The sequence below is a fragment of the Micrasema longulum genome, unplaced genomic scaffold, assembly GCF_059751315.1.
Source record: "Micrasema longulum isolate JH-2025_06_02 unplaced genomic scaffold, ASM5975131v1 h1tg000023l, whole genome shotgun sequence".
Lineage (NCBI taxonomy): Eukaryota > Metazoa > Arthropoda > Insecta > Trichoptera > Brachycentridae > Micrasema > Micrasema longulum.
The window spans coordinates 261,387-275,411 of NW_028277231.1; the positions used below are offsets into that span (position 1 = coordinate 261,387).

At 34.0% G+C, this 14,025-nt stretch overlaps 1 protein-coding gene across 1 annotated transcript; it reads right to left on the reverse strand.

Moving 5' to 3' along the window:
• Nucleotides 1-1,160: 1,160 nt before the first annotated feature.
• sud1 (Prolyl 3-hydroxylase sud1) lies at nucleotides 1,161-13,900 on the reverse strand. The gene is made up of 8 exons (XM_088243556.1): nucleotides 13,412-13,900; nucleotides 12,243-12,703; nucleotides 11,364-11,600; nucleotides 10,110-10,253; nucleotides 7,818-7,970; nucleotides 5,614-5,773; nucleotides 3,652-3,854; nucleotides 1,161-2,357 (listed from the first exon to the last, which is right to left on the reverse strand). Exons 1-8 carry the CDS (start codon nucleotides 13,734-13,736, stop codon nucleotides 2,085-2,087), a joined length of 1,956 nt encoding a protein of 651 aa, XP_088099682.1. The 5' UTR covers nucleotides 13,737-13,900; the 3' UTR covers nucleotides 1,161-2,084.
• Nucleotides 13,901-14,025: the final 125 nt, after the last annotated feature.

Consider the following 14,025-nt stretch of genomic DNA (forward strand, 5'->3'; position numbering starts at 1 on the left):
TCACTCAACAATTTCTACATCCAAATGACAGAGATAGATGCTATTTTGGATGGTGAAAAATATTCAATTATAATCTCAAACACAGAAAAAAAAAACTAGGGTTGAATTCAAATTAAGGCGACGATATGTAGTTAAACTATTGAACAATAAATTAGGGTTATCTGCTGACATTTCTCGGTGGAATTGAATTTTAATTACATAAAAAAACACGATCAATTACACAGGAATATTAATTAGTTTGTTAGTAACAATTATTGATGGAAGTTCCTTGTAATTTATTATGAAGTAAAAGACGAGCGATACTTAAATCCACAAATTTGGAATCACGAATCAGATGTCCGTGATTCGACCTCACTCCACCACAATTTGATTATGATTTTCTGATAGTAAGTTATTTACAACTCTTTGAAAATGACCCCAAATGTCAAAGTATTTGAGTAAATCATAAGAACGCATATATTTCTTTTCCCAGTAAAAAAATTAAATAAAATGCTGATTGAATTTAATTTAACGCCTATTCTCCTCTATGGATGCGAATCGTGGCAAGGGCCCAAAACAGTGAAATACTGAGTTTTGAGAATAGGTGTCTCAGAAGAATCTCGGGTGTGCGGTGGTTAAACTTTGTAAGGAATGAAGTAATGAAAGAACGGATGCAGCAAACTCCGGTGGCAACTGCCATTGAGCGGAGACAATACAGTTGGCTGGCCTATATATTGCGGATGTCTCCTGAGAGCCTTAACCACATTTGCCTACTGTACGAGCCATCAGGTTCTCGACGTCCGCTTCTGACTGTCGGCAGTTTGTGTCAGAACTACGGGATGTGAATCTGACTTAGGGAGACGTTCAAGAGCTGGCAGCCGACAGAGATGCTCGTAGGCTCCTTGTGGCCACCATATACTCCAACACCGTAGCCAGCGGACATGGAATGATGATGATGGTGATGACTGAAGGACCTCGTTACAAAGTGTTACGGGGTATGAGTCGAAGATGTCATGAAAGTGATGAAACCAGTCAATGGTAATTCCAAATTTGTGTATTTAAGTTCACTCATCTTTTATTTACATAATAAATATTAATTCATTTTAGCTCAAGAGTTTATTTAGCTCTAACCTCCATTTTCAGAATAAGAATAATTCTGCCTGTAATAAAATTCAATCATATTTTTTCTTGGACACGATAACAATACATTTGTACGACGAAACTTCTCTCAAAAGTAGCAGATGTGTGTTAATCCACATAAAAATTAAAGCATATGGGTGTATAAACACTTTGATGAAGGAACAAAGCTGTGTTCCGAAACCGGTAGGCATATTCTTTTAAGTGTGTGACTTTAAATAAAGAGGAAGTTCAGTGCCACTGGAAATTGGATAGAAAAAATGTCTTCTTTTGCGTGTTGAAAATTAGTGCTTTTAATTGTAGAGCAAAGTTTCTCAAAAGTGCATTAAAAATTCATCAAAATAAACTGCTTTGCAATGTCACAGGTTTGTGTTTAAAATAGCCAATAAATTATAGTGTTGTTATGTCGTTGTGGCTAACATGAGCGATCGTGATTGCACCTGGCAATAGATTTCCAGGGAAGCCATGTTTTTCGACCTTTAGCATGTTTTGGTATTTATTAAGCAGGTACAAACCATAATTGTACGGGGTTCAACTTTTTGTCAGAAACAAAAACAAACTTTGTTGTTCCTACGAACTAATCTGACCATGCCTGCGAGTCAGCGGTTCGCACAGTAAATGTCAGTTAAACCCATTTTTTACTCGCTTCTTGTCAGTTATGTTTCACAGTTCAGATGTGTGTTTTGATCACTCATCAACCAGAACTCGTGACATCGTGGGCGGTGTAATTTCGTAAGTATTCAAAGGTATGTAAAAATTCACAACTTAGTTTTTAAAAAATTGGCATAGTTTGAGTCTGTTAACTTCCTATTTATCACTGAACTTTCTCATTATCATAATTGTTGTGATTTAAAACAAAGTAGACAAATATTTCGAGATAGAGAATCCCTTTGAGAAGAGAATATTTATCAATCTTAAAGAACTCCCTAATTTCTATTAAGATTTGGACTTACTCAAAATACTGTTGATTATTCTCTGTAGCTACAAGTTATGATATAAAAGTATTCATCCTTGTCTAGGCTGAGTTTGCTCACGTATTTGGTGAACTTCGAGGTGCCGGAGTCAGAGTAAACGAGGTTTAGGGAGTTGTTGGCCCTCTCCACCGTCACAAGGGGCTCCGTGTTGGCCTCTTCGGGGGCCAGGTAGACCGTGCAGCCCCCGCAGACCGGCTTGTCGGGCAGCCCGAGGTACAGTATCGTGTCCAGCTCCGTCACTGAGTAGTGACACTTGGGCGGCAAGACCTGAAAACAACAAATCGAACATGGGTATTGACAGATTGTAGACAGAGGATGGAATACAAATTCTTTTGGCTTATGTACAAGTCACTGCATAGTGCTGCGTTAAAATATAAAAAAAAACTATGCATTCAATATGAACTAGCTGACAGACGTGTTATATTTAGATTAGCTAAATTTACAGCGATTGAAACCATAAAAATGTTGATGAGTGTTTGCTCATATATCCGAGATCTCGCTATTTCCAATCTCGTTTTAACCAAGGTTGACTGTTTGTAACTGGTCCCTGTAAGTTGGTTCTCGTCCTCCAAGCCAAGGTCTTTAAAGAGCCTGGCTGCTGAGTGGAGGGCGAGTGTTCTCATAAAGCTAAATCTCCTATTCCAAGCCAAGTCCTCAAGGAAGCGGGGCATTCGGTAGGGGGCTAATGCTCCGACATCCTCAGGTTTAACCAATGGTCCACCGAGGAAGCGGCTTCTTTTGCAATATAAAGAATCACACTTGCGTAAAATATAAATTTCAGAAAAGTTCATTCTAGCAAGGTGTTTATTCAACCTGCAGAGCCCTGTAAAGGCTCTAGTAATAACTCCCTCTTGATTTTTTTAAAGAAACGTTTGGGTTCTAACAATTTACCCAAATATTTCAATTTTGGTGGCCATTTTCAATGAGTTGTAAATAACTCACTATTGGAAAATGGGAATCAAGTTGTGGTAGAGCTGGGTGCGAACCTCGGACCTTTGATGCACGAGTCCACGATACTAGCCACAGGACCACACGCCGGTTCAACAGATCCTTCACGTGGTGCAGACCAGGTACTTCTCGCTGAATCAGCATGCTCTGCTTTCGGCACCATGACTCGGGCAACCCACAGTAGGCCTCAGAACCTGTCGGGGCCGTCTCAGCTCCCAGCTTCACCAATTCATCAACTGCCTCGTTAACGATGTTTGAGTGTCCAGGTACTTAATGTTCATTAAATTGAGAAAAAATATTTGATGATTTTTTTTCTTGCAACTGGTGGGAATCGAACCCGCGACACCAGTCTCACAGTTGGCTGTTTAACCAACTGCACTACGGCGCCTGGAGCTAATGTTACACAGTCTGTAAAGTGGCCACTTAAACCAGCCAATGACAGGTCATAAGCCCTGTAGATGCCTAGACTTCTATATTCCTTTCTCTGAAAAGTTTTAAAAAAAAATTTAAGTCAATTTAAATTTAATACTGCATAGTACTTTTGTAAAGCGCCCTTGAGGTAATATATTACGAAAATGGGCTACATAAAATATTCGTAATAATAATAACTCACAGAATAACTAGCGGCAGTCCACCTTTGCACCTGTAGGCTGTGGTAATTCTTCAGCCGCAGTTCGGTGAACTCAACGAGCAGGCGGAGAAAGTGGTTGGAGCTGAAGATTTGACACACCTGCTTTATCACTTCGCTAGCGTCATCCAACGAGAGGACGTCGTGGTGGCGGAGATGGGCAGGTCCCTGCTTCTTCCATGGCAAACCTAGGAAATTAAAATATATAAATAATGGGAAACACATAATATATCCCAATAGAGTGCGAGTCCCTAACATTGACGGTTTTTGTTGCAGTGTCACAAATGTAAATCTCAACTATAGCCAATTTCAATATTTAAATTTAACCTTTTTTCAACCAATTTTTAAACTCATTTTTAACCGAGATTTCTGCCGTGTATACGGCGTATGCCAAATAAATATAATATTTGCTTAGAAAGATAACAAAGAACTGGTTTTTAACAACATTAAGTTAAACTAATAATTTAAGAAATCAAACACTGATTTGAGTCTACTGAACACTTTATTTTATTTTTACAAATATAAAAAAAAAAAAATTGTGACAATTGTTTAGCCTTGTCAGGGCATTTTCAAAACGAATGTGAAGATTAGATGGATTGAATGTGCTTATATAGTTATATAATTCAATGTACTTAAGTAAAAAATAAAATAATCTTATGAACTACAGCATGTACATTAATCATAATTGTGGGGAAAACCAATAGTTAAGGGCAAGGCTAAGTGTTTAATAGGTAATGGGGAATTTAGGTATTTATATTTGAATTTTGGAAAAAATTATAACAATGTAAGTATTTATTAACATACATGTTTGTATTGTAAGATAATTAATGAAGCTTTAGCTATAGTTTATAAGATACTTTTTATTTTTTACTTAAGTACCTTGAATTATATAACTAAATAAGGACATTCAATCCATCTAATCTTTATATTCGTTTGAAAATACCCTAACAAGGCGAAACAATTGTCACTAAATTTTTGTTTTTATATTTGTAAAAATAAAATAAAGTGTTCAGTAGACTCAAATCAGTGTTTGATTTCTTATATTATAAATTTAAATATGAAGTTCTACAAAATAAACACCAAATCAATCATAATATTAAGTTATTTCAAGAAAATTATATTTGTGTATAAGATTGCACACTAGTGAGCAAAGCATCAAATTGAATAGCGATCTTAAAGCCAAAATTCTATTTTTGAAATGAATCCAACACTGGTGGAGGGATCGCGTCTAATATATTCAGCAGTGAAAGAGTTTTAATCAAATTAATTTTCTATTTTAGTGTATATTTATGTTTAGTTTATAATAACACCTGTAGATGGAAGGAACTGTGCCTTCCGAAACTAGTAGTGTTTTGAAATAAAAATTTAAGTGGTCTAAAAACAAAGTATTTTATTAATTATATATTTAATCATGTTATTTCACAAAGTTAATGCCAATTCAATCAATTATTCTTATGCTGAAATAGAGTCAATGTTAAATATTTCTAGTCTACAAAAACGTAGAACTAATATTGACTCCATATATATGTTCGGCATACTAAATGGTATAATCGATGTTCCATCATTACTGGGACAAGTAAAATTCAATATTCCGACTCGTAGATTGAGAAACAATGAAGTACTGTTCATCGATCAGCATAGAACAAACTATGGCCTAAATTCTCCAATGACCCGCCTTTGTCGTATTGTTAACTCAAGACAGGATCTGGACTTTTTTGGTTTAAGTTTACAACGATTTAAACGAGCACTAAATAATTGGTCCAGATCTTGTCTCGATGTCCCTTATGTTTGTCAATGCTTCTTTCTTTTTTCTTTAAATGTTTTAAACTACTCTTTTATTGTAATATTTAAACCTTATAAATTGTATACATGGACAATGTCCGTTAATAAATAAATAAATAAATAAATAAATAATATATTTTACATGCGACAATAAAAAATACTTACTTTTATCTTGAAGGCTGCTGACAACACTGTCATACTGATTCTTGAGGAAAAATTCTTCTAAACTAATTTCTGAAGATTCTTCGATCTGCTGTTGGATTTTGAATTTTGTTCGTGGTGATAGATATGTCGATGTTATCCAGTCATTCATTGTGGTTTGGAACTAAAAAAAATATTTATTTGTAACAACAACAACAAACCATCACACCGTTTCCCCGTAAGGGTAGGCAGAGAGGATAGAACATCACATCACCCTATCTTTGCTACAGATTTCGCTTCCTCTACATTCATACATCCTCTCATGGCACACGCACCGATTATTCCGACTTTTGACATGTCCATCTTCAAGTATTTATTGGATTTGGTCATGCCATGTCTTTCTCGGTCTTCCTCTATTTCTGCATCCATCAACATTCGCATTGTAAATATTCTTAGCCGTTCTTTCCCTGTCCATTCACTCTACATGTCCAAACCAGCGCAGAGCTCCTTTCTTGATTTTGTCGATAATACTTGTCTCAGCCTTACATAATGTACGGATCCCAGCATTTGTGCATCTATTGTACAACTATTGTACATTGAGAGATCGCATTTCGACAGCATTCAGCCTACTTTCACCCCTGTTTTTGTTTTTCCAAGTCCACACTTCGCTCCCATACATCTCCCATACATTTGCCAAATTTACTATTCTGCTCAATATTTATTTTTTGTAAATTTGTTAAAATTTTTAGTGGCTGGAATTCCGCTCATCCATGCGCTTTGTAGCTGCAAGACAATTGGCTTCATCTTAGGCTTAATCTAGCTTCAATATGTAAATGTTATCATCTCGGTATGTTATCGACGAATCAGATTGTGGTCTCATGGCTAGTGTTGCGGACTCACGGATCAGAGGTCCGAGGTTCGAACCCCACTCAACCCCAGCTTGATTTCCATTTTCTTAAAGTGAGTTATTTACATATAAAGTTTATATTTGAAGCACTAACTTTGTGGGTATTCATTATAAAAGGACCATTTTCAACGAGTTGTAAATAACTCAATAAATAAAATAAAACAACTTTGTTTTTAACCACTAATTTTTATTTTTCACCGACCGGTTTCAAAGCAAACAAGCTTCTTTGTCAAAGTTTACGTAACTAATGAATTGATTCCTTTTTATTTTATTTCTATCATGTTCACTAAATACTACACGTGGACCCAATAAATCAAGTGGTTTTTTCTTACACGGGTGGTAATTTGATATAATTATTTTCGAGGAAAGCCACTTAGTTACGTAAACCTTGACAAAGAAGCTTGTTTGCTTTGAAACCGGTCGGTGAAAAATAAAAATTAGTGGTTAAAAACAAAGTTGTTTTATTTTATTTATTGAGTTATTTACAACTCGTTGAAAATGGTCCCAAAATTGAAATATTTGGGTAAATCATAAGAATGCAAATACATATTTATTTTTCTACTATCTGACAATCCACATGAGATCCATCAGTTGCAAATGCATCCAGAAAAGTCACTGTTTGGTGTAGGTTTTGGTCCAGCATAACTGTCAACTGCGAGAGGAACAGTTGATGATAAACAATTTTCGGTAAACTGAACTGGAAGATACAGATTTCAACGATATGTGATTCCAACAAGATGGCGCTACGTGCCATACAGCGTATGCATTATTGGATCTTCTCCATGACCAATTCGACAGTATGGATATCTTGCGTTTCGGCGATATCAACTGGCCACCGAGATCGTCTGATTAACGCCATTAGACTTTTTCTTATAAAGCAACGTTAAATCACTGGTCTATGCAAATAAGCCGCAGATGTTTGATGCACTAATAGTCAATATAAATAATGTAATTAATGATATTGAGCCTGATTTGTGGGTGCCGTCCTGCAAAGTTGTGGCGACCATTTAGCTGATATTATATTCCATTCAAAATATAATCAATTACTCTTTTAATTAATAAAAAAATATATAATCTCATACACAACTTGTTATATTTAAATTTAAAGTTCAATCAATGGAAAACCCTCTGTAACATGATTTTTTCTAACTTGTGTTGTAACTAAATGCACTACTACTACTATCGTACCATATGACACCGAACTAAACTGAAAGTAGATACCTCAAAAACTATTTTTGAACACTCTTCAAAAGAAAAAGAAAATCCTATCTCGATATATAAATGCCCTATAGGTGTTTAAAAATAAATAAATGAAGATTACCAAGTCAGTGTGAGGTTTCTCAGCAAGTTCACTGTACGGAGTCAGATCGGGGTCCTCCACGTGCTGGTCTGGAGGCTCTCCATCTTCAGGGGGACCGTGGAACCATCCATTTATGGTCAATCGCGGGAAATCAAATGATAATACTTCTGACACCTAGAACATGAAAATTTGTAAATAAATATTACTTAAATGCAATAACAATTACAAAATAAATATAAAGTTAACTGTGTATCACATAAGTCTAGGCATTTGCAGGGTTTATGACATGTTATTAGCTGAGCATGTTTAAATGATCACTTTACACACTGTATAACACCCATATTTCTTTAATTCTTCCATCTTGTCAGCGAACATTTTGATATATTTATTAAATATAGAATTTAGGGAGGGAAAACTGAAAAACATCTAATCTCCTAACTTTAAATTTTTCCCATCTCAGAGGTCATTCATTAAAATTGAACACTACCTCCTTCACATCCAATCCCAGGAAGAACTTCCTGACAAACTGAGTTTGGGAGCAATGGAAAGCCTAAGCAGCCTAAGCCCCAGCTGTTAGCCTTTTAGGAAAGTGATTGGTGCAACTCGGTTGATGCATTCAAAAACCGCTTAGAAGAACACATAAATTTGTATTTATTTTCCCTTTTTTTATATTACATTTTTGTACATTTCTTTAAAACAAAAAAACCCACATAGGTATGGCTTGTGTGTGGGTATACTAAATCTAGAATATGTTATGAAATCTATGACGCGAAAGTGAAATAGAGACATCAAATAAAAATGGAAAGTTATATCAAGTTTTTTTGCTGTTGTTTTTAATGTTTAAATAGATTTTAGCGGAAAATAGAAGAATAAGAAATATAAAATAAAAAATAGATGCAGAGACAAAAAATCATAAAATTAAAGTAGATATTTAAATTATGGAAAATTACAAAAGCGAATAAAAAGTTCACCCAGAAAAGAGATCATTGACATTTATATTTACGACCCAATTTATAAATAAATTTACTATTGAGTCGGCATTCACTTCGTAACACTTCATTATGAATAATTATATATATTTTTTATTCGTTGTTAAATAAATAATTAGAAGAAGCTTAAATTATTGTTATCGAATTTCCACTATCCCCCCCCCCCCCCCCTCACTCCACAAACAGACATTAAGACTTGGTTTATTACCTCCATATGCATTAGACTTAAAGACACTGCTGATATTTTAAAATAGGATTTATATTCAATTCTTTGATTCCTCAATAAAGGAGCACATGTAGCTCCGAAACCGGTGGTAATCAATGAAATAATAAGTGGTTAAAAACAAGGTAGATAGTGATAGTTATTAATGTAATTTATATAGATGGTGTAAAGTACTATGTTTTATGTTTCTTATATTATGTTTTCTTACTATTTTGGATGTATTAACTATATATGATATTATGTACTGTCACGAAAATGTTTTATTTTTATGTACGGTCCCAAATGAGTTTTTTTTTATAACTCCTGGGAGTATAATATCTACTATTTGTATTATATGTTTTACTGATAATAAAAATATTAAAAAAAAAAAAGTGTTTTAATTGTATAATAATTGACTAATGAATCTTATCCTTTTTTTTTTAAACTGTGTTTACTAAAGAGATAAAAAGTAGGGTCTTTTTAAAAGTTGTTTTATTTTTATTTTATTATGAGAAAAAGACTTGACTCCATGTATATTTAGATAAATATATTCTTTTTCTATTGATTTCAATGATACTATTATTTTGTTTGTTTTAATACTACTGTATTTTACTATTACTTTCTTGATTTTAATGATACCATTATTTTGAATATTTGGTTATGTGTGAATCTAAATTTGTATAATTTATATTTCAAACATTATTTCTGATTATCTTTTTGCATTGTATTCTTTGGAATTTTATTATTTATTACTTATACCTTTTTTTCTAGATTGTTATTATATTGCATCACATGTCATTATAATTTAATCTAATTAATTTTACTATGTATTGTTAATGTTAATTATTATGGCTTGACAAGGGCATAGCCTAAAAAGCCTTAATAAGTTCATTGATATTTAAACTAGTGTAATTTTAAATGAAATAAATATTTAGTAAACGCTGTTAAAATAAAATAGGATAAGATTCATTAGTTCATTTTACCTTGATAAAGACGCTTGTGTAGCTTTGAAATCGGTCGATAGAAAAAAAAGTGGTTAAAAACGAAGTTGTTTTATATTTATTTTCACAAAAGTTAGTGCTTCAAATATAAATTTTATCCTGAATAAAATGGTTTGTTTACCTGATGGAATGTGTTACTCCCAACCTTGAAGAAGGCGAACGTGTTATTGGAAGGTAATAATGACTTGACACTTTCGGTGGGCAAGCCTTTACTATCTACTGCAAAAAACTGCAACTCTCCTCCCATTGATTTGGTCCAACCTCGCTGCAAGGAAATAAATAAGGCACTACATTAATTTTTCAACCCAATTTTAGCATATCCGGATAATTGTTACAGTTGAATATTGCGGTGTAGAATCACCTTGAAAACCAATACTTTATACCCTCCCTGCTAGGAAACAACCTCGAGACGGACATACTTCCATTTAATTTCCTTTTTTAGGATTTCCACCTAAGGTTCTGGTTCTATTTCACACACAGAACTGTATTCTTCGTCCGCCCAGACACAGAATCAGGAATAATGGGGAAATAAATCTCACGCAAGAATTCATATTCTTTCATTATCTTTTTATTTCATTCATTATTTTTTAAATTCTAATTGTGTAACTGATCACAGATCCAAAAATGCTTATTTTTTTATGTAATGAGGAAGTTCAGTGTTTTAAAAAAAAATATTTATTGATAAACTATCAAACTAAGCCATATTTTTTTTTTAAAAGTATGTATTGTAATATCTATCAGCGCTACGACTTTTTAAAGTTTAGTAATTTTGAAATTACTCTGCGCATGACGTCACAAATACTTCGGTGAGTTCTGCTGATTGATGAATTGGCTTCCCGTAAACAGGAAATCTATCATAACACTAAACCATTGGTTGATTTGGAAGAACAAGTGATGTCATTCAAAGTAGTCCACTTTTATGATTTTTTCATACAATTTCAAGAAACTTCGCCACACAATATAATTTTCTGATTTTTAATGGGCGTATTTCCCATAGCACTGAACTTCCTTACTGTTAATATTTTAGGGCCAGTTACAGCATTAAAAGTTCCATTTAAAAAAAGATAAGCAATAATTAAATTTTTGTAAAAATTGACAGAATGGGTTTAATGAAAAAAGTAAGGTAAAACAACTTGTTTTGCCCACTTTGACGAAAACGTGACAATGACTCAATTTTGAGGTTTTATGAAGTAATAGAGAAAAAAACCTTTATGCTAAAATAAATGTTTTAAAATAAGTTGGCACTATTTTTTACTTTACTATCTAGATATAAACTTTCTAATCCGTGATAGGCGGCACTACTACGAAACCGCAACATGACTCTTATTTTAAGACTCTTATGTTAATATTTAAATAAACATGTGTCTCTTCTTACCTCTGGTTTTTTTTCATCTTTAGTTTCCGGTACTTCGTTATTATCTTTGGAATCGTTCTGAACATCATTTATTTCTTTTTCCTCCATCTTCGGAGTATCCCATGGCGCCATATAGTAAATAAAAGCCACTTTCCTATCCGTCATGAGATCGTCGTGAACTAATAAGTGATCTCCCGGGCCATAGAGAGCGCACGAAGCAGACAAATGTGTCAATTTTAATTTAGTTATTTGTCCAACCTGAAAATTGGAACAGTAAAATTACAAATGTAAAACATGAAAAACACATTGTTTTTCTTAAATTACAAATTAAAACGTTAATTAAATTTATTACTTTCTATAATTACTTTGTAAAGCGCCTTTGAAGTATTATATTATGAAAATGACGCTATATAAGTTATCCGGGTCGAGTCGGGTTGTGATCCCGTGGATAGTGTCTCGGACTCACGGATTAAAGCTCCGTGATTTGAATCCCACTCTACCCCAACTTGATTCCAATTTTCTAATAATGAGTTATTTACAACTCGTTGAAAATGGCTTTCAAAATTAAATATTTGCGTAAATTATAAGAATGCAATTAATTCTTTTTTTTTAAATAAAAAATCCATAATAATAATAACTGTATCAAAATGTAATGTTATAAATTTATTGAGAAAGTTGTACCAAAAGTGTAACAACTATTAATTACTTTATATCAAAACCATATCAAATGATAAAACAAGTTTGTTTTTAACCACTTATTCTAAGTAAACCTTGAGAAAGAAGCTTGTGTAGCTTTGAAACCGGTCGGTGAAAAAAAAAATGGTGGTTAAAAACCAAGTTGTTTTATTCATTTTAATATACCACAAAGTTGGTGCTTCAAATATTAAATTTACAACTTACCCATTTCATAACAACGTCGTTTAATAACTCATAAAACGATTTGATGGCTCTTTGCCACGACAGGTTAACAAGGTCTGTACTCCTGTGGAACTCGTACAAGTCCATTCTACTTCTGACCCAATCCAGAGTTGTAACATCATCCACAATATTATTAACAATTTCATCGTTCTCCAGAAAGTTATCTAGAACGCATATTCTATAGGGGTCGGAATGCAGAGTAACGTCCGCAATACGCAGGGCCTCTCTGTCAGACCAATGCGATGTTAATTTCTCGACAATATCCTCGGACACGAGACACGGATTGATTATCGCCTCAGACAAGCGAGGAGCTCGCGTTTTCAAAACAGAAATGCAATTGGAAAGTGTAGAAGGTTCCGGAGTTATTACTTTGTATTCGTTGTCATTTTCAGTATCAGATTCGTCTCCGCTTGATCCGGAATAACTTTCTGAAGAAGAATAATCTGGAATTAAAAAACACTTTGTCATATTATCAGTGAGACAGTTTAATTTTGTGCAGCAAATAGACACCTAAAGAATGGTAAAACAAACCATCACGCCATTTCTCTGTAGGGGTAGGCAGAGAGGATAGAACGCCATACCACTCTATCTTTGCATACAGACCTCGCTTCCTCTACATTCATACATCTTCTCATGCACGCACGCCGATTATTCCTACCTTTGACATGTCCATATTTGATACAGCTACCCTGATTCTTAGTCTAAACTCGAGAGTTTTTCTTAATCTTACCAATTCACTTCAGTGCAAAAAAGCAAACGTTCGTACTTAGCTTCCAAAGAAATGCAAAGTTTTTAAAAACGCATGTTTTTAAAGGTCTCGATTTGATGAAATTTACCATGTTTACAACTTGTTCTGGTACAGGATTTACTGCTCCCGGTAACGTTTTTGAAACTAGAGATTCTTTCGTAAAGGACTCATTCGGTTTTCAGTATTTTGCGGAATTTTCTGCTTTCAAATCCTTTTCGCGGTACACTCGCAACAAGCTTGCGGCGCACCGGTTAAGAACCACTGCCTTAACTAATCACTATACCTGTTTTTTTACTGAGCCCTTGGGATTCAAGCAGTTTCTGGAATATATTTTCAATTAATTTCCGGTAATACTAAACAGGTTAAATGTTTAAAATTAAAATAATAATAAATATACACAAACCGCCTCGGATTTTTTTGGCTTCTGAAAAACTAGCTTGGTAAGAATCGATGTGACAAATAGAAGAATCATCGCTTTCCGAGTCCGATGATATGGTTATTACAGATAACCTCCTCTTGGGAGCGTGTCTTTCATTTTCTTCTTTCTTTACGGGTGCATCTTTATGATCAGGGACATCTTCGTTTGTTTCAACTTCCATTTTTTTTATTTCACTTGCCGGAGTCATTTCACTAGATTTCTCTTGTTCACTGTCATTGTTTGGCATCGCTTCTTCACCCGCCAACTCTGGGCTTTCACTCTTAAAATTATCACCCATTTCTAAAGACATCAATTAAAATGTTCAATTTGATCCCACATGTAGCGCATATATTGCGCAAATAATTAAATAAAAATGTTTATATTTTGCTTGCATCGACGAAGCATTCATAACCTATTAGATTTTGACAGTTCTCACAGAAAAAAGCGATTTGAATGAAGTCCAAGCACTTTTCCATAGATAAATTTCCAAAATGTGGCAGCTGACAGTACTTAGGAACTGTAATTTGAAACACTCATGGCTATATAAAATCACACGTGGAAGCCATTCTTAAATGTATGAATAAAATCCCGCGCAAAAA